Below are 21,281 nucleotides of genomic sequence, written 5' to 3'. Positions count from 1 at the left end.
ATGCTTTTATTGTAACTGCTGAACTAACAACCCTCATTTGCTGGAGGTTTGAGCTTAAATTGGGGCGCAAATGTGACTTGAATTCTGACTGTAATTTGAGCAAGTAATTTTTTCTCTACCCAGGAAAGCTCACAGAGACAAATGGCTCACATCTATGCTCAATTTCTACAGGTAATATGGATGCAAATGGCTCAAGCCACCTGGTCCTTCAGCCTTAAGGCTGAGCAGACTGAGCAAAGGAACCAGAGGAACTGACAGACTGAAGTTTTCTGTCCACAAACTGAGTAAAGTACATGCATCAGCCATATAGCTTCTCCATATAACATCATTCTAATGTGCTCATGACCTGAGTCCACAAGACAGTGAAAATCAGAAATAAGACCAAGTAGCAACAAACACTTTGGAGCAATAAATTTTAAAAATAAAATTAACAGTGATGTTATGTTAATCCTTTCTTACTCTAACATTGTTTTCATGTCCTTTTACTTAAAAATTTTGTGCCGTTTTTAAGTTCAATAATTTTAATCATCATAATGAAAAAAAGAAAGAAAAACTTACTCTGGTTCTGACATGAGATCAAATTTGAAATTAAAGAAAAACTAGGGAGGGGTTAGAATCTGACATTACCTTATATATGAAGACCATTCTTATGAAGAATACCACACATTCCCAAACCACAACACTATTTTAGCGACACATTTATGTTTGGCATATGCTTTTCATATCTGATGCTACAGGAATGCTTTACAGGAGCAATCTGCTAAAAGAATTAGGGCAAATACATTCAACATATAAGTCTTTCACTGCAGTGGTAATGGGAAAAAACAACTTGCTCAACTGTAGATTTAAAATCACATACATATATACAACAAGAGCATTTGCAAGTTTTTCACACAGTAAACTACCTATAACTTCCAACCCCTTGTTCACTTCTCAGTAACCCAGTCTGTCCTCCTCTCATCACTACCAATTCCAATGGAAACTTTGCCAAGGTAGAAAAACACACACCTGGGTGCTAACAGTATAAATCTGTATGTCTCGCATTAGCTGTACTTCTGACCCTTCTGTCCTAACATATTCTCACCTGTAGTACAGAAAACTCTTCCTGAGATAATTCTGGTCAACAAGAAAATGATTAGGCTCACAGTATATAGGTGCCTCCTACTCACTTTTTATCTGACTGTTCAGGTATTTTTTTGCTTACATTTCATGTTACTTATCACTATTATTCAGGCCAAATGGGACCTCACATGTAAACATTCCAATGGAAACCATTTGCAAAGTAAATCCAGAACATTGTTATAATTAGGCCTTTAGTGAACTTGTAGCACCTTGGATGCTACATCTTTGGATGTGAGAACACAACAAGATTAAAAATAAGCAGTATAAAAAAGCATAGGTTAGTGTGGTCATATCAAGAAATTAGCACAATGTAAAAAACAGAAAAAAAAAAATTAAACTTTAGTGAACTTGTAGCACCTTGGATGCTACATCTTTGGATGTGAGAACACAACAAGATTAAAAATAAGCAGTATAAAAAAGCATAGGTTAGTGTGGTCATATCAAGAAATTAGCACAATGTAAAACAGAAAAAAAAAAAATAAACTTCACTGGCCAGTGATGCTACAAGGAAATCTAAGAGAAGGCTTAGGCACAAAAGTAACATTCACTTCAAAAATATATTAAGACATAGACAGACTCCATCATTAAATGGAAACTTGAGTCTTTGCATTCAATTTCCTATCTTAAGAAAATCTTGGCAAGGCACAAATGTTGAACCAAGAACATGAGACAAATCCATCTTAAAACAAAAGGAATATTTAAAATTAGCATCATCCAGTTATTAATGACACTCCAATTCAATTTATCCCTCATATCCTACAATGACTTCAATTATGTTACACAAACAAACAAATAAAACAATGGCAGCTTATGATCACCTGAGAAGTACAGATTTCTCCAATCCTTTGAGTTTTCTTGGAAAGGCAAGAAAAAAAACATTAATGAATGGCTTCCAAAGTTAATGCCAATGACATCTTGCAGACAACTGCTACTGCTAGCTCAAATAAAATCTGTGCAGTGCTCTGCTATTTTTCAATGCAACAGAATTCTCAAAGGATGCTAACATTATATATATTTATGTGTATATATATAGTGTGTATGTATATATAAACCCAAGACAATACTCATGTGTCTGCTCCAGGGGCAGGGATCCTGACAAACTCAGATCTGCCTTACTCACCTTTACCAGCTTCCTACAAAAGAGGTAAAGTGTGAGATTGTGCTATAATGCAAAACCCATTAAGATTTCCTGATAGCTAGGAAAGTCAGTCTTCACAGTTTATGAAGAATGTCCTGAACCCCAGAAGACATGTGCTTTCCTATCACTACTTCAGTAGATGCTACTCCAGTTTTACTTGGTTTCTCATCTCAGATTTAGAAGTGGCCAAAGAACTGGGCATTTCTGCTTTCCAGTTTCCCAACTACCAGACTAATCACCTATAGCTTTACCCATATTCTCATTCTCCCAAAGGATAAGATAATTCCTATTAATATTAAGACATCCCCATTCTCTCCCACCAGTTGATATCTGCATTTAACCACTTTCACCATAGTTTGGACAAGAATTATATTTCTCTCAGTTTGTTCCTGCTCCCATGGAAGCAATCAAATTAGTATGTGTTTGTTTGGTCTTACCTACAGAACCAGACATACTGCCTGCTACCATGGGGAAATTACCCAAATACATTATTTTCTTGCTTAGTTAAATAACATGATCAATGTTTTTCAAGTTAGTAAGAAAAAGGAAAACTAACAGGAGGAAATACCCACCAATACATATCAGTCCTGTAGAGTCCAACTTGCTGCCAGGTGAACATTCACAATTGAAAGATCCAAGATTGTTCCTGCAGGCACCGTTGACACACGGGCTGCCTTCACATTCATTTATATCTGTAATCCAGAAACCAAAGACACTGTTAGAACTACCATTTGCTTCTGGAAAATATTATACAGTATAAATGCTGCTCTGGACTATGGTTTGTCAAGACTGCCCGGTATATTTGCCCCCTCTCTCCTCTCAGCCTGACATTCAAAAGACATAGGGACAGGCAGGTAACATGTAAGTGCATGTGTATAGGAGCATATATTCTGAAAATGTTAATTAAATGGATCTTTTCTACAAAGACAGTAATTTCCAACAACTTGGACTATACAGTTTTCCAGCATCAATTCTAACTGTCCTGTGAGAAAACAAAACTCTTTTTTCATAGAATGCAATGCATTCCCAGCCACAACATGCAGTGCACAAACAAAGGCCTTATTGTTTCTGTCATTTATGGCTCCATGAGGCTTTGGAAGAATTAAGAAAACCCTGTCAGAAGCAAAATATTACAATGCTGGCTGTGATTCTCTAGTTCTGGAAAGCGTTCAAGAAATAGGAGTTGAAACTGGAATACTGTAAATGGTACTTCCCTCTAGCCCCTAACTCCTTCTGTTTATTACCCTGTGAGTTTTTTAAGCCTGTTCACATGTAAGAATAGGACCCCTGCAGACAGTATTATATGCTGATTTTTTTTTTTTAAAGTGAAATCAGTTTCAAGATTAAAACAATACTAGCAAATTCTTTCAAAGAACAATTGCAGATGCATATCCACCATTTCTTCCCAAACTCAACAGATTTCATTTTTTGATTTGGGTCCTGAATCAAGCTATACATTCTAATCCAACCAGACAGTTCCTTTGGTAGGCCAGAAATAAAACTGTTTAGTGCTTGCTTATGTTTGCTAGTAGTGCTTAAGGAATAATGTCATATCCATAAACTAAAATAGCCTGATTTAAATTAATTATAAACCAATGCAGGATCTAGTTAAACACTGGAAACATTAATAGCATCAAGAGATCATTTTCAAGACAAACTAAAATATCTTCCTTATTTTTTAGAAGTCATGAAAAAGGTACCATGTGCTATTTGACATGTTATGATGCATCAAACCTTCATTTCACTAGACATGTATTCTTCCATGATCTTCTGGGGTCATTGGAAGGCATATGTGTTTAAAATACTCACCAAATTATGTATATATTATTTAAAAAAAAAGAAAGAAAAAAGAGATGGAAAATGCCCCAAAATCAGTAAACTTAGGAAACTGATCTCTCTCTTCATGCCAAAAGCAAGCACTTACTTTAAAAACCAACTTTCATAGTCCCTTTACTTAACAGAATTACCTACAAAAAGGACATAGGAGTTGTCCTTGAACACTACTAAGTTTTTGAATAGCAACAAGAGCTTTACAACTGTGAAGTCTACTCTTAAACTTGTGGATTATCCAGCTTGCACATTAATCATACACAGATGCAGAGATATAAAATCTAGGAGGCCTTATCAGGTCAAGACAGTGTGTTACATGAACACACCCACACAGCTGTGATGGCTGGCTGTACTGGGCTGAGTGCATCAGCAGCGCCCAAGCTGGTAAGCCCCATCCTACTATGGGCTGGCAGTCCCGGAGGGCATTAGGCAGAGCTTCCCCATTTCCTTGCAAACAGTCTGCTTAGACACAGCTGGTCATGTTCTCTCAGGTTGGAGAGCATGGAGAGTGCAGCATGGTGTATGAGCCGGCAGGGCCAGGCTGGGTCTGGCACTGCTCGTGTACTGACTTGGTGTGCTGGGAAGTGCAGTACACAGGTGATCAACTGGATCTAGAAAGTCAGTTAGTTCTGACATTTCAAGCTCTTAAGTCCCTCTGTTATCCAAGCTGGCAATCTGGAGGACTCGCCAACATTTATCTACTCTGCATCCCTTCTCCTCCCTGTAAATATATTTCATATTTTATTACCTAAGGTTTTATTATCCAAGGCATGCTCCCTGCCTCCCTTGCCTCCCGCTCTCTCCCTAGCCAGCAATACCTGGTAGTAGAGAACAGTCTCTGCTGCTTTTGCAGAGAACCCAAATATCTGGTTCCTACAATTAGAAACAGATCACACTGAAACAAAGAAGTCATCCTAAATATGCACTATATGTCAAATAATCCTCTGTATAGAAATGCTCTTGGAGAAAGACACGTTTTTTCTTCCTTTCCATATGCCATCTTGCTTTCAGCAGTTTGGCTAGCTTAAAAAGATGAGAAAAATTGAAAAGACAGGACAAATCAACTAAATTTAAGCTATATATAGTTTCTCCCTGTCAAAGGCATCAAATGTTCACCATCTCTTAAAGTCCAAGAACAAAGCAACATTCGATGAAGCAGGCTGGTAGCAAAACAAGTAAAGAAATGGTTGTTTACACAACAGGTAGAGAAATTGGAAATCCTTGCCCTAGGATGCTGAATTAATCAATGGCAGTCTGGACAAGTTCATAGAAGATAAACTCACCAAGGTCTGTATAAGGTAAAGATCCTACTTCTGGTGTCAGAAGCCCCTGAACCACAACTGTTGGGGATTCAGAGAGTATTTTTGGAAAGTAATGTTGTATACTTGCTCTGTTGTAAGTCAGAGGGATCTTTGATCAGTTTCTGCATTTATGTCTTTGCTTTTCTGCAAACAAAAAAACCCAACCAAACAAAAAAGAAACAAAAACCAAACCCAATGCTTTCAGGCATTAACAGGTTTTTAATATTGCACTGACTACTCCCCGAAACCACCATTCAAAAAAAAAAAATTAAAGGATGAATGCACTTCAGCATTAGTGCTCTGCTGAATCAGGCGAAAAGATATCATATGCCCAATGTAAACAAACTCCAAAATTTGTTTCCATATATCTTCTTATAATAATATTAAATGGTAGTTTTAACAAGAGTGAGCAAGAAACCAAATTGATTTTAATACTGTTTTATATTTTAAAATAAAAGCCACTATGTATGAAAATATTTATCAGGGTTTTTTTAAAAAACATTTTTTTTCTTAAGTGAAGTGAGTGTACATTGTAAATGTCAGAGAAACAAAAATTGAAACAGTCCACTGTACATTCCTGGAAATGAACTTCAAAGCACATCTGGTTTACGTTTAACTAGTTATGTCACTGGAAACACAATCTAAACCACAGAGCTTGTTGTAAAAATCTCAACTTTCACAGACTCTGGAGCCTCAAACAACTTCCCCACTCCCCAAAACAAATTGATAAAAAATTTCAATTGAACTATAAATGAAAACAGTGAAGCGTTTTGTTGTTTCTTCACAGTTACTGATGAGAGTTATATTAATTAAAAAAATACTGGTGACTAATAATCAGAGCATTTTCAGAGCACAACACAAAGTTTCTGGCTACAGAAATTTTTTACAACTAGTGAACTTGTAACTCCAAACTGAATTACATAGTGTTTTTTTGAACAGAATTTGGACAGAAAGAGATGAATTTATTCCTCTATTGCCAACCCACTCAACATCAGAAAAAACGTAATACATTTAATAGGTTTTATAGACAGTTTTATGCCAAACTCCTCCTGATCAGCTTTTTTACCTGATCAGCTAAATTTAAACATCAGTCTATGAGATGAAGATGACAGCTCGTTCATGACCTATGTATGTAAGTTAACGTAGATAACAATATTGAAAGAAACTGAAAATCTTTCAGATTCTGCTGTACAGACAATAAAAAAACTGAGAAGTATTTTAGGGTGATTAAACTATGTTCAGAAAGGAAATATTCTTACAAATCTGAAGTTTCAGTTAATGATCAGTTGTTTGTTGTTTGTTTCCCCCAAATGAGAAAACAGGATTTTTTTTCTTCCATTAACAAAAAGTGTTGTTGTTTTAAATATTACTGCAGCATTCATGCCCAATCACAACCTCATTGCTCAGAGTTCAGCAGACATACAGGATTATGAAATACAGCCAAGAGAAGCACAACCACTGTTATTCTATGAAGATGGTAAAATATCCTCCTTTTCAGTAACAAGCTAAACCTGATGACCACCATGAAAGGGAGACGAGACAGGGACAGATCTATCCTTTTTTGGAATCTTTAGGAATATCAAATAATACTCTTTCATTAGTCTGTGCAAGAGCCATAGTACAAATATTGCAAACATATACAGATGCATGTTCTTTTATGAATACCTAAAAAAAAATGTTCAAAAAAGAAAACAAAATTAAATGCATTACTTAAAATCTAACCAAACCCTGCAAATAGAAACCCAAACAGCCTAACTTAATGAGCCTGAATGATCATCTCAGTAATTATTCTTTGAAAATACAACAGATTTTAATTTACATAACAACCTGCTTAAATAAGGTGTGTGTGTGTTTTCTATCTCATGCTCAGGTTGGCTTGAGTTGTGAAGTATCTCAGTTCCTGTATTAATAGTTGACTGTCAGAGGCACTATAATGTGTTATTCATGTTTTTAGAATTGATTCATAAACTGATAATTTGGGGAATGCACCTAATTCCCTTAGACAAAACCTAAAAGTGGCCACATTCCTTAGAAAAATGTGCTAAGGTGCCATTAAGATGGAGCATGCTTGCCATTTGGACTTCTGCTAGTATCTTCTCTTCATATATTTTTCCTGTAAATTCTATTTTATCTTAACTGTAACTTTTTTTTTTTTTTGATACTATGGTTTTGCAGTCAGTATCAGCTGGCAATGTTATCTAAAGAAGTCACCCTCTTCTTAATAAACCGTTAATTCAAATGAACTAGTAAACTCATTTCCACTCCAGAATAACTCTCCCTCACGCTATTCTCCACTACACCCCCCTCACAAAAAAACTAAGATAAGGGACTCCCAGATTTGGTTCACTATATCATGATCCCCAAACTTCTTCTGGCAGCAAAGAAAACACACTGCAGTGATGATAAGGATGTCCAGGAGACAGAAAAGATCACTTTTTTCCTAAGGCTGTGGTGGCTCAATGAAACCATGAAACCACTTTTTTGTTGTTGTCACACCCTTATTTTGAGCCTTTATATTAATATTACTATTATTATTACTACCATTAAAAACAAATTTATGTTTTATATTTGAAAATCCAGATACATTTTATTTCAATAATTTTGGCTAGGTTGTTTGCATTCTTGCATCTCATTCATCTACCTTTTGGTCAGTGTTACGCTCTGAAGTTGATGGCCTTTTCATCTTGGTAATTAACATCTCCCTTTTTCCAGTTTTCTGTCTAGAAGATTCCTTAAGAAACATGCACAGTAAGGGCACACAGTAAGCTATTTTCACAGCTAGAAATCTTACACGTAGACAGACCCTGAAGAATAAATTTCACCTGCACATTCTGGATAGATACTAGGCATTGAGACAACTTAGCAGAGGGAGCACTATAAATCCATGGGGTATGATATAAGAAAAGCCCTAATCTGAACAAGTGCTCCTAATTTGTAACATAAGGGGAGAGAAGAAATTTTAACTTTCAAAAGTGACCTCTGAAACACACAGTCACTAAAATATAAAGGAACATAATTTCTTTTGAACAGAAGGGGTGAAGAGGTGAATGATTTGATACTGCCAGCATTTAAACCATTTCATGAGATGTTTTGAATGTAAACACATCTTCACTTTCCAAACAGTTGGAGACATTCAAAACACTATTGCCCCCCCATGTTGCTTGCTTCCACTCCTCTGCTGAAAACTGGCAAAGAGCACATGAGTGCTCCTCACCTGCTTCAGTGGAAAGCTAGCCCGTTCAGCATATGCTGCTAAGGAAATGGTTTAAGTTAACCTGACTGATCTTACACAGCAAGAATGGTTTACAGAGTGCTTCCACTTTCCTTTCTATATGTTTGTTTAGCTGTATGGCAGTAACTTCTGTCTGATCAGTAATAACAAGCAGCTGAGAACAATAATGTCTTCCACTGCTTCAGACAAATCTGGACGATGACATTGGTTTACATAATAGTTATTCCATAACAAAGGATTATAGCTTCCCATCATTCAATCAAACACAAGACTATTTACTATAAAAACTTTCTAATATTGAGATTTACAGATGATGGAATCTGTATATAAAATAACTAGATAATAAAAAATAATGCAATAGACTAGTAAAATTCTGCTACTCTGAATACTAATTAAAAATTGAGACAAAAGCTAATGCTTGTATTTTGACTTTTTTGTACAGCCTTGCTTAATTTGTTTTTATAATTAAACTTATTAGTTTCTGCTATGTAACATTTTCATTGATCTAACATCTGTGTTCATTACTAACATAAAAAAGCAATTTTGACTATACTGTAAAAATAAAGGACAATTTTAGTATCACCAGGCAGTAATACCAGATGCTTGAATTCAAGCATCACATAAACCATCACAAATACCAGAATTTGACTGAGAATTAACTATTGCCACAGATTGAAGGGAGAAAAGAAAGAAGAGACTCTGTGATGAAAATAGATGCATTTCCCTAAATGACAGACTAGGTGTCCCTGCTACATGATCAAAGGCAAGCATATATTCCCCTTTATTCCAGCTTAAAAATGTTTTATCTAAGGAAAGGACAACATTTTCATATAAAAATGAACTGATTACTTTGAAAGAAATTAAATGGTAAGATTCAACACACTAAAAAATACTTCAAAGAAATTACAAGAGGAATGAAATGATTTATGCAGTATCTTAGTTCTGTCTTTTCCTCTGGTATTGGTCACCACTCTGAATCTTTTGTGATCATTTAGCTTTAATGTTATATAATCAGCAATAAAATTAACACAACTTGCAGATTTTTCACCTTCACATGTGTCTGTCTCAGTGCTGAATACATAACCCTTTGGACAAGTGCAGCTGTAACTTCCAGGGGTGTTTCGACAGAGCCCGTTGTCACACAGAAGCCCGTTCACTGAACATTCATCAATGTCTGCAAAAAGATGAGTTAGAGATACCAATGAGTGCAAATGCCATGAGATCCCTTCACGTCCACAAGTAACCCCTGTTGCTTTCTACAGCAACAATTAGGTTGCTGGATATGTAGTTTTCTACAACAGTGACGGAGCAAGGAAAAATGCCATTCCTCTAGTTTTGAAAGTCTCATTCATTTTCAGATTCTTATTAGCAAAAGTTCTGTCCTGCTTTTAAAGTTTTTCATTAGCAGGCTCTAAAAATAGTTCATGGTTAGTCTTAAAATAATAATTATGTTTTCCTGGAATGACCTTGGGATCTTTGTCAATTATATGACTATATCGCCATGACAACTTCACGAAGGACTATTTGCTTTGAAACCAGCATTTTAATTTTTTTTTTAAAACACACTAATAATGGTGTGTTAGATTACTGTTCTAATCCCATTTTATGGGCAAAAATTGATTTTGTTATCCATGAAGTGAATATGTGTGTTAAAATCTAAATTGTGCAGTTCACGTATAGCAGACATCTCAAGAGTATACACATCTACCTCCCCTCCAGAGGTATACTGTATGAAAAAAACCCCTATGATTAAGACCAGGGTATCAAGCACACTGAATAGGAAAAACCCATAAATTAACATCACTCCCTGAACTCCTCTTATATTAACTGCAAATAATGCTAACAAAAAGCAATCAAACTTCCTCATTGACCTATTATTTTTAAAAAGAAAAAAAACAATTATAATTTTAAGCTACTTTCCTTCAATGCCCATCACATGTCACAGATACTTAAGCTTGTAGACGAATACTGACAGGATAAGCCACAATCAACCTGACACGTGATCCTGCTTCAGGGTGTCTCCTGTATTTTGACTGCTTAATTTCCCAAACTTAACACTGCAACTGAAATCTTAAATCAACTAGATTTTTTAGAGCGTTTAAGTTTAAAAATAAAGAAGAAAACCAAGAATGCAATATAATTACAATCTGCAGACTTTTGGTTTCCCAACTACATTAGAATTTGCAAGCTATGCTTAAGAATTCCTTTAGGATTCAGACAATAAAGTCTAAATTTCCCCAGACGATGAAACTGAGATTTAAGTTTGGCAGCTGTAAAGAAGCTCTTCTAAACTAACCTGTCCTTAATCTAACCTCATCTTTAACTAAATAAAGGAGAATGGATTTGGAATTTGATGTTTTCAAGAGCAACAGACTTTAATTTTGAGCTCGCTGTCATACAATCCTTTAACCCAAACCAGCAGTGTTATGTACGTATTATTTCCTTAGAATCTCACAGAATAACTTCAGATTTGGACTGTAATCTATTGTGATATGCACCGTAAAAACACAGAACGATATAGCTCATGCTCAAAACCACTTAAAACTGACAAAAGTACTGCCTGCATTCTGTATGATGACCATTTTTATTTCCTGGCAGCTCATAATCTGTATCACTAATTAAAACATTTCAACCCTTCAGTGTTCATAATTAAATTATTTTGTGCAAAAATTCTCCTACCTAAGAACAAACGCATCCTCACAGTCAGTATGCTGTATTTTTATTTAAATAATTAAACAGACATATACTAGCACTTACATAATCCCAAGTGTAACTAGATAAATAAAATCCCTTGCCATAAAATCCATTTGGAAAAGGAATATTATGTGAAGTATTTTAAATAACCACCAACAGTTTTCTGCAGCAGTGCCTTTCCTGCCAAAAGTTCATATTCAGGGCCTTTAGAAAGTAACTAGCTGTAAAATTCCTTAAGTCAAACAGATGAAAAGAAACACTTTTATTACTTTGTGTTTGCTTTGTATCACTAGGTAGGAATGTTTGGTATTAAAATTATACCACAGTTATATAGTCCAGGTTTTCCCTATCAAAAATGGTGGGGTTTTGTTGATCACAAATACCAGTGATAGGTCAGTAAACCTTCAAGTGTAGAGAGCAATAATTCCCCAAAATAAACACATCAGATGGTAGGACAATATTTAAGACTTTCTAATGTTTTCCAATAGATTTCCATTAGCTTTTAATGCAAACAAACTTCAGTTTTCTGTTTAAAATTGCAGGACTATAACAGGACTATAAACAATATTATTGTATAATGTACCTGTGGTATAATACATTTTTTGGATATAAGAATTCCCCCCCCCCCCCCCCCCCAAAAAAATACTGAATTTCATGTATGACCATGAATAATAAAGTAATTAGGGAGTGAAATGTGTAACACAGGTATCTTCTGTTGGGTATTCCTAAACACTTATAGAAAATGTATCTAGACACTGCAACAACAGTCTGGTATAAACCTAAACTGAACTACAAATGAGAATTAAAAGCTTCTGAAGTGAATCATTCCTGTATACTGATGACTTGAAATTGTGAAGAATAAAAGAATAGCTGTTACACTTGAGCCCACTGTTTGGACATGATCTGTGAAATCCTAAGAGTGGGTCATTGCTTCCTTCATGAGTTGAAGTTTTCAGAAATTAGAGGACTAAGCATGCAGCAAGCCACTCTGCTGTACTCATGTAACTTGTGACATCATGAATTACTGCATACTGCAGAGATTGTGTACACAGGCCACCAGTTATCATTCATTATGATAATGACAGCCATCTGTCACATTTTATTATGCAAAATTGTGACCTTCAGCTCTTGTAAAATTATCATCCAGCCTTGAAAGGGACACATTTTAGATGGTCTTGACAAATGTTACACATTAAAATATAGCACAATCTGATCCATGTTTTTGAGAAAAGTAATTCCTAACCTGTAATGATATCTCCTGCTTAAACTTCCCAAACAGTAATACCCCCCGCCAAATGACAGAAAAGTACCCCAGTAAGAATATTAGCTATGCAGTGACTGAGAAAAGCAGTTTCATTAGAGATTTTTTGCATTTTCATTGTAGCTTTAGGAAGTAGATGTCTTGCAACATAAATTCTGTCAATTCAAATTAGCATCAGTAGTGATGAATTATTCAACAACAATAAAAAAATTTAGCAACTTACCCACACAATTCCTTCCAGAAGGATCAGGCTCATAGCCACTGTTACAGTTACAACGATAACTGCCACGTAAGTTTTCACAAATTCCATTGGAGCAAATATCAGGATCCAATGCACACTCATTAATATCTGTATTAACACAACACAGAAGATAACCAGATACTGAAAGACATGAAAAACCTGATCCTGTCATAGATGTGGACAACATCTGACTCACTGGATGTTGGGGCTGTCATTCAGAGCAAGGGTGTAGCAAGGGTGCAGCCAGAAGCCTGAAAGAAGTGATTATTCCCCTCTATTTGACACTAGTGAGTCCAAATCTGGAATACTGTTATCCAGTTTTGGGCCACTTAATAAAGTCCACAAGGGCCCACTCCTCAAGCCTGTCAAGGTCCCTCTGGATGGTATCTCTTGCCTCTAGCAAATCAACTGCACCACTCAGCTTGGTGTCATCCGCAAACTTGCTGAGGGTGCACTCAATCCCACTACCTATGTCACTGATGATGACATTAAACAGTATTGGTCCCAGTATGGACACTTGAGGGACATCACTTGTTACTGGTTTCCTCTTGGACATTGAGTCATTGACCGCAACTCTTTGCGCATGAATATCCAGCCAATTCCTTATCTATCTAACAGTCCATTCATCAAAACCACCTATCTCCAACTTAGTAAGAGAGAAAAATGTTGGGGGGGGACAGTATCAAAGGCCTTACGGAAGTCAAGGTAGATGACATCCATAGCTCTTCCCTTTTCCACTGGCGCAGTCACTCCATCATGGAAGGCCACCAGATTAGTCAGGCATGATTTGCCCTTGGTGAAGCCATGTTGGCTGTCTCTAATCACCTCTATCTTCCATGTTTTGACGTAACTTCCAGGAGGATCTGCTCCATAATCTTATTGTGTATTGAGGTGAGGCTGACTGGTCGGTAGTTCCCAGGGTCCTCCTTTTTACCCTTTTTTAAAAGTGGGTGTGATATTCCCTTTTCTGTACTCACTGGGGACTTCGCCTGACTGCCATTTTTCAAATATGATGGATAGTGGCTTAGCGACTACATCTGTCAGTTCCCTCAAGAGCCTGGGATGCATCTCATCAGGTCCGATGGACTTGTGTATATTCAGGTTCCTCGGATGGTATTGAACCCGATCTTCTCCGATGACGGGAGGGACTTTGTTCCCCCAGTCCCTGCCTTGATGTTCAGAGACTTGAGAGATATGGGAAGAGTGATTACCAATGAAAACTCAGACAAAAAAATTGTTGAGTACCTCAGCCTTCTCCATGTTGGTTGTCACTAGTTCTCTTGTCTTATTTATCATGTTTTTGTGTGTCTGTGTACATTTTCTTGTAATCTTCCTTTTCTGACCAACGTACCTGTAGAAGCCTGTTATATTCTTCTCTTTCCTTGTCAAACTCAGCTCCAGCTGTGCCTTGGCTTTCCTGATTCCATGCCTACACATCTGGGCAGTGTCCCTATATTCTTCCCAGGACACGTGACCCTGGTTCCACTGCCTATGCATTTCCTTCTTACACTTTAGCCTGACCAGGAGGTCCTTACTCAGCCATGCTGGTCTCCTGCCTTCCTTGCCTGATTTCTTACACATGGGAATTGAGAGCTCTTGCAATCTAAGGAAAATGTCCTTAAAGAGCTGCCAGCTCTGTTCTGCTCCTTTATACCTGAAGGCAGTTTCCCAGGGGGTTCCACCCACTAATTTCTTAAACAACTGAAAGTTTGCTCTCTTAAAATTCAGGGTCCTGGCTTTACTCTTCACCTGGCCTGTATCCCTCAAGATTGTGAGTTCCACCAGGGCATGATCACTGCAGCCCAGGCTGCCATCAGTCTTGACTTCACTAATTAGTTCATCTGTGTTGGTATGCAACAGGTCCAGTAACGCTTCTCCTCCGTTAGGCTGTCTACCACCTGGATTAAGAAATTATCCTTAGAGTCTCCTGGACTACATACAGTTTGCTGTGCTGCTTTCCCAGCAGATGTCAGGGTGATTGAAGTCCCCTTGCAGGATCAGTGCCTGATGTATGAGAAAAGGCTGAGGGAACTGGACTTGTTTAGCCAGCAAGAAGGGAAGATGAGAGGGACATCTAATAGCAGTTCTCTGATCTTAATAGATGGTTACAGAGAAGATGGAGCCAGGCTCTTCTTTGAGGTACACAATGACAGGGCAAGAGACAACAGTTACAAGTTACAACATGGGAAATTTTAACTGAACACCAGGAAAACAATTCTCCCCCATGAGAGTGATTAAGCACTACAGCAAGCTGCCCAGAGAGGCTATGGGAACTCCATCCTTGGAGATTTTCCAAACTCCACTGAGCAAGGCCTTGAGAAACCTGATTCAACTTTGAAGTTACCCCTGCTCTGGGCAGAAGGTTAGGTTGGATGACCTCCAGATATCGCTTCTAACCTAAATCAGTAGGGAACTATGTGTTTGTAGGAATACCTTGATACAAAATACCTAGCCTATACACTTAGTGCCTGTGGTTTAAGGATCTAGGTAAGAAGTTATAAATTATTTGGTGACACAAATACTTTTCCTAATACAGGACTAATGCATAGGTCAATACCACAGTATACTCAGTCTTATAGAAATTATAGCACTTGTTGGAAATTTAAAATTCTTCTCAGATCAACAGAATAGGATGACAAATGAGATACATTCTCTGAATTTAGAATCCCATATAGAATTTCTGCTGTAGTTGGAAAATTCCGAAATATTTATATGAACTATAAGAACAGGAACAGGCTAGTGTTAGTATTTTTTGCCTCTGAGGAAAAGAGGGTTTTTCAATATTAAGTTATTTCTTCCCATACGGTAAGCCCATTACTTTAAACAGTTCCCCTTCCAAACCCTGGAAAGAACAGTAGGGGTGCTGGCCTAGCTGTGACTTCATAAAAAGCTTGTTTCATACTTGTACTGCTCAACTTTTTGTAAAGGACATTTCCTCTTTAATCATAGTGCAGTTCAGATCATGATTTACATATACTCAGATATGCATTTGGAAAAATCATGCTGTCCCTGGATTAAACTCAAAGCTATGAGACATCTGAAAATTTCGTAAGAAAATATGAATTAGCATAATATTCAGTTTTGTTTTCTTTTGAGTCAAAAGTTTTCTGTAGTTTACTACACTTGTTTATATCTTGGGGACAAGTCACACAATTTCATGACTTTATCTCTCCTTATCAAATTAATGATTTCAGAAGGTCCAGTCCTTCCTGTTACTTTTTATATTGAACCAGATCACAAAATCTCTGTCCTCGCCTATGTCCAAATTTCTCTCACACAAAGACATGAAGGTTTTGTGCTTGTTAATCACAAGCTGAACAAGAGGAGTAGGGAAGTGGTGATGGACTGCAGTCTAATTAACAAGCTATGCATCAACCAGAAGTCAAATAGTCTCGATGACAAGAGCATCACTGATAAAGTGTATTCCCGCTTGCTCTTGATAATAAAAATGCATGAGGAACACAGCAGAATTTTTATTAGGGACTGAATGTGGGATCAGTACTCCTCTCCTTTAGGAAATGGAATTGGCAAACAAAGTCCCTTGGTATAAGCAGTGGTAGGAGTAGCAGCAAGAAAATTGTCTGCAAGGTTGCTGCACAAGATGTACAGAAAATACTAGGGTTTTCTTCAGAAACCTAAACAAAGAGGGATTTTAGTTGAGACATGAACCCCCAAGAGATTATAGTCTTCATCATGAAGTTGGTAAAGACCACAACTGGTTTTACATTTATAGTGAGGAATTGTATTTTCCATGTATCCTAAAGAACACATAACCTCCCTACCAGACTACATGCAAATTCTCATGGTAGGATGCTGTTTGTACAACAATATTATGGTACACTGCCATTATTCCTCCATGAGATTTAGAGATTCTTCAAATGGACTTTGTAAAATTCACTGAAAAGAAAACTGAGAGAATTTACAAACGCCACGGATTTCAAATTACTTGTAAGTTTGGCAACATGTTAAGCAATGAGCTCACAGACAAGAAAAAACTATGCATACGCATTTACAGTACCGAACAGAAACAGAATTTCTTTTATTATAGTACTATTTTTAAAAGTTATGTAGGCTGTTAATAAGTATAATGATCAGAGACTCTCATTCTGTTCCTGCTGAAGTGAATAGGAGCTTTAATGCTGACAAGAATAAAAGCTATATAAATTAAATGCCTGGAAATATTAAATGTACAGTATCTGCTTTAATTTGGCTGCAACTTTATTAACTCATCAGGGAACTATCTAGCAATAAATCATAATACTGTGTTCCACTATTCCTTCTTCAATCCACTCTAGGTATTTGGCAGCTGCAGCATGCATCGCCACTAATTCAGGCCTGGCTCAGCTACTATTTTTAAAATCACTCTCTCTGTGGTGCTAGAAAAAGGAGCTGGAGCTTTACAGTTCCCTGTACTAAATTCAAGCGCTCACTTTCAGGACTTTTTTTAGGATGAACTTTTTTAGTAAGTTCCCTTCCAACTCTAACTCACCAGAGAAATGGTCCCTCCATGGAAACGGTCTGTGCAGTGAACAATGGATCTGGAGTGAAAAACTGTTCTATTATTATCCCAGCTGACTGAAAATCAACTGCAAATGCAAGAGGCTCCTGTCCTTCCCCAAATGAGGGAGAACTGTCTTATGCCTATTCTAAAAAAAATAAATTATAGGTCAAACCTTTAAAATGGATGACTTTTTTTTTTTTTTGTCAGGGTCAGGCAAAATCCAGTTTTGTAGAGAATTAATTCTGGCCTTTTTCATTAGACAATACTTAATTATTGTACTGTGATAATGAAAATACTAAAATCTACATATTAATCTTGAGGCAAAAAACTCCACACTAGTATGTTAAAGAAAAATATAATTCTGAGTATATTTTTTTTTAACCTTAAATCATATACATTAAAGAAAAGGTGCAACATACCTCGTCCATCCACAGTAATACCTATTCCACTGCTACACAGGCCATGGAATTCAGCTACTCAATAGAAGCAAGAGATGTTGGGGAAAAAAGAAAACGTTATTTCTGGTGTTTCATCTTCTTTAATCCTAAACCAAATCCACCTGATCTTTTTTCAAAATATTTTTTCTACGATGTAACTAATAAAATGCCAATGTTCACATGAAATAACTATTTATAGATAATATAGCTAAATATGTCAAGTAGCATTCCACCCTGAACTTCCACATACAAAAATGAAATTTGATAACAAGAACTAAACACTAGTGATTTCATTATAGTCTTGACAGTACTGTATCCTTAAGTTAGCACTTTCAACCATAACACCAGTTTTACTTCATTTCTTCTAAACAGTCTTCTGCTGTTTCAGAAAATGACACTGAATGGAAATACTGTCAAAGATACATCATCTCAGTTCTATATTCAAGAGATTTTTTTTAATCAGTCCCCAGGTTTATTTGGAGAACTAACTCTTATGAAATACAGATTTCTAAAATTAATCTGGGCTGCTCTTTTAAACTGGACTGACTTGACTAGGAAATTTACAGATTCATCACAGAACTCTGCTTGTTTTCTTTGAAGTATTATTACTAATAGCCAACACTTAATTCAGGGACCCAACTTCATCCATAGCATACTCATGTCCTTCGTCTTGAATTCTGTCACAGCCTGGCCAGCTCTGGAACTAGGTTCACCTCAAACATTACAATACATAAAACCCCAAATACTCAACATAAAATACAAGAGAGTTTTTCTTTAAAGGAGAAACCATTTCCAGAATCAGTGTACAATTCTGTTAAGTACCCTATTCATTTCTCTTTAAGGCATGAAATTAATGAACAACCTGATCTGAACAAGATTTTTTTAAGTCTGTATGTTGACTGTAGTATTCAAAGAAACACAAAATTTTACCTGAGTTTTTAGCAGGGCAGGGGTGACATGGCTCTCCAAAACCATAGTCAGGATTGGCACAGCAACATTCAGACTTTGTCACAGCACCAGGGAAGGGGCGGACACACACTCCTTTTTTGATGCCTCCATAGCATGTGCTACGCATATGAGTATCTAAGAAAGGGCAAGCAAAGAAATAATTTATTTCCTCAGACTGAGAGTGAAAGGTATGCATACTATCTCAACAAGAGCTAAAAAAAAAATTTTGTTAAACAAAATGGTTACATTGGCTACATCTGCATTGATCTGCTGCAATAATCCTGATGGCATCAAGGCCAATTCTCAAAATGTTTAGCTCATGGAGGTCTCTCCAGAGCACTTTAAAACCACCTAAACTATGATATTGTGGGCAAATTTAAAAACATTCCATAGGACCCAGCAAAGATGACCCACACACCAGTGCAGCTTTGTAAATCTGTCAGCATATATCTCAGTAAGAAACACAGAATGTCTTGAATCAGCATGTGGTGACTAATTTTTCCCTTTAGAAGTACTACAACCATAACCTGGACACGCAGATCTCTTATTTGCTTCCAAAATGGTTCCTCATGTAGGATAACTCACCAGCAGCTCAGGGCTGGTAATATGGGAAGCTACCTATTTCCAAAAGGAAGAGCACAGCCTCCTACTGTATTTACAAATTCTGAACAGAAATGCAATTTCAGCAGATTGTTCAGACCAGCATTTACATGACATGGCTATCTTAATAGGTTTATATGTAAACTGGCATCAGTGCTGGATTAGGGTCAGGATATCAAAGCGGTCCCAATACCTAGCTAGCAACAGCAATTTAGCAATTCTTACACACAACTAGGTAGTGGGGAAAACAGCACTGCTGCCTTAAGAAATCTCTGGAGGTTTGTGACTGAAAAGCTGCTATGGAAATTACAGTGCCATCCCTGGGGTGAGGGCTGGAAATGATCGTCAGGACAAACCACCACTTATTACACAAAGAAAACAGATAATACCTGTAGGGTTTCCAACCTCAAAAATCATGCCGTAGAAGACAGCAGAAAAATTATACAGGACAGCCACACAGCTGTAGGACTCATCATGTGCATACTGCCAGTCTTGCAGCTGATGTAGTCATATAAATCAATTTGACTGACTTGAACACTAAGATGCATCTTCCAAGGCAGACCTTCAGCCCTACCTTTTCAGGTATAACCATCTGCTATACTTATCCAAGAACTACGAGAATGTCTCTTAGACTGCTTTTTATGTGTTTCATTTTAGTTTTTGTGGTTGTTTTGTTTTTTTGGTCATGCCAGGGTTAGATGCCTTTTGCATATTTTCTTATAGGATAATACTGGAGATCTTCCAAAAGCATGTGAGTGGACAGTCCACCTAAAGGTGTGGTTGAGAACTGAAGGATACAGATGGAGTAAAGAGCCTTTAGTTTTGACTCCTATACTTCTGCAGACACTTGCTGGAGCTACAGAAATACTCTATTTCAGGCATCTTTACGGACCAGGCCAGAACATGGCTTTAATTTATGCTCCTTATCAATCTCCCAGTAAAACTACCATACATTGTGGCCTGGACATGAGCCTGGGTGCACTCAGAAACTGAGCAGGATCTGAGGGAATCCAGACAGTTGCCTACTTAAAACATGACCCCAAAACAACAAATAAAAATTGCATGAGTCTTACAGTGGATGTTGAATATCCTGTGCCAGTCCAAATAACAACTGGCAATTACTTCTGTGTTCTGCCTGCTCTTTGAGTGTTGTAACCTGGCTCCTATAAAACAGGATTGCCTGTACATAAATGTTTTCTCTTGCTTTTGGTATCCCATGGAACAGATAGTTCTGGACCACAGTTAAATGTGGCCCAGATTTCAGGGTTTATTCCTTGCCAAGAGTCTAGGTGAAGCCAGTAAAATTTGCTTGCACTTGATAGCAGGAAAAGATTGTTATGCTTGACAACAATCAAGAAGTTTTGCACAAGAAATGTCTGTTCATGTACTCTGCAAAATACTTAATTGCATCATATCCCTCCCCTCTGCATCTAACAAATCCAGATGCCACTGCCACACTCTGCCATGAACAAAGGGGCTTCGATTATTGCCCTGTCACAGAAGGGAAGGCTTCTCCCAGTTATTTGTCTGGTAGAGAATGGAGAAGGAATTCAAAGGAAGGAAATGGCCCTGAGGGAAACTGCAGGGGGAGAAAAGATTGGAAAGTGTGAAGGAAATACTCTGTAGGAAGGTCTTCAAAGATGTAAAGTGTGGAAGGCAGCTGCAGGAAGCTACAGATGTACTGAGCAACTGTTCTGCATAAGAAGAGAGCAAGTGCTTTCCCACATAAACCAAGTTTTTTATAGAAGCAGCACAGGGAATTTGGGGAGGATTGCCTAACTAATTATAGGAAAACAGTCTTATCTACACAGTCAGTGATTCACAAAGCCTGTGCAGGATGAAGAACTGAGCCAGCTCCCCCAGAATCAAAACAGCGATCATATGACAGGAAGAATGTCCTCCCTGGGCTGTGCTTCCCATGCTGATAGCAAGGATGAGAAAGATAGGCACTGCTTTGTCCATGGCTTAGTTGCTGT

At 37.3% G+C, this 21,281-nt stretch overlaps 1 protein-coding gene across 2 annotated transcripts in view; it reads right to left on the bottom strand.

The window, feature by feature from the left end:
• Positions 1 to 21,281, bottom strand: part of FBN2 (fibrillin 2) — a 179,733-nt gene that overhangs the window by 72,923 nt on the left and 85,529 nt on the right. For both annotated transcript variants that reach the window (XM_075727080.1, XM_075727081.1), the window contains exons 16-20: positions 18,688 to 18,840; positions 17,740 to 17,793; positions 12,802 to 12,927; positions 9,672 to 9,797; positions 2,833 to 2,952 (exon numbers count right to left, since the gene is read on the bottom strand). In XM_075727080.1, coding sequence (XP_075583195.1) covers positions 2,833 to 2,952; positions 9,672 to 9,797; positions 12,802 to 12,927; positions 17,740 to 17,793; positions 18,688 to 18,840 — 579 coding nt within the window. The remainder of the gene's footprint in view (positions 1 to 2,832; positions 2,953 to 9,671; positions 9,798 to 12,801; positions 12,928 to 17,739; positions 17,794 to 18,687; positions 18,841 to 21,281) is intronic.

Source organism: Pelecanus crispus, chromosome Z, assembly GCF_030463565.1.
Source record: "Pelecanus crispus isolate bPelCri1 chromosome Z, bPelCri1.pri, whole genome shotgun sequence".
NCBI classification, from domain to species: domain Eukaryota; kingdom Metazoa; phylum Chordata; class Aves; order Pelecaniformes; family Pelecanidae; genus Pelecanus; species Pelecanus crispus.
Note: the sequence above shows the minus strand (reverse complement) of the source record. Positions and strands in the feature narration are given on the sequence as shown.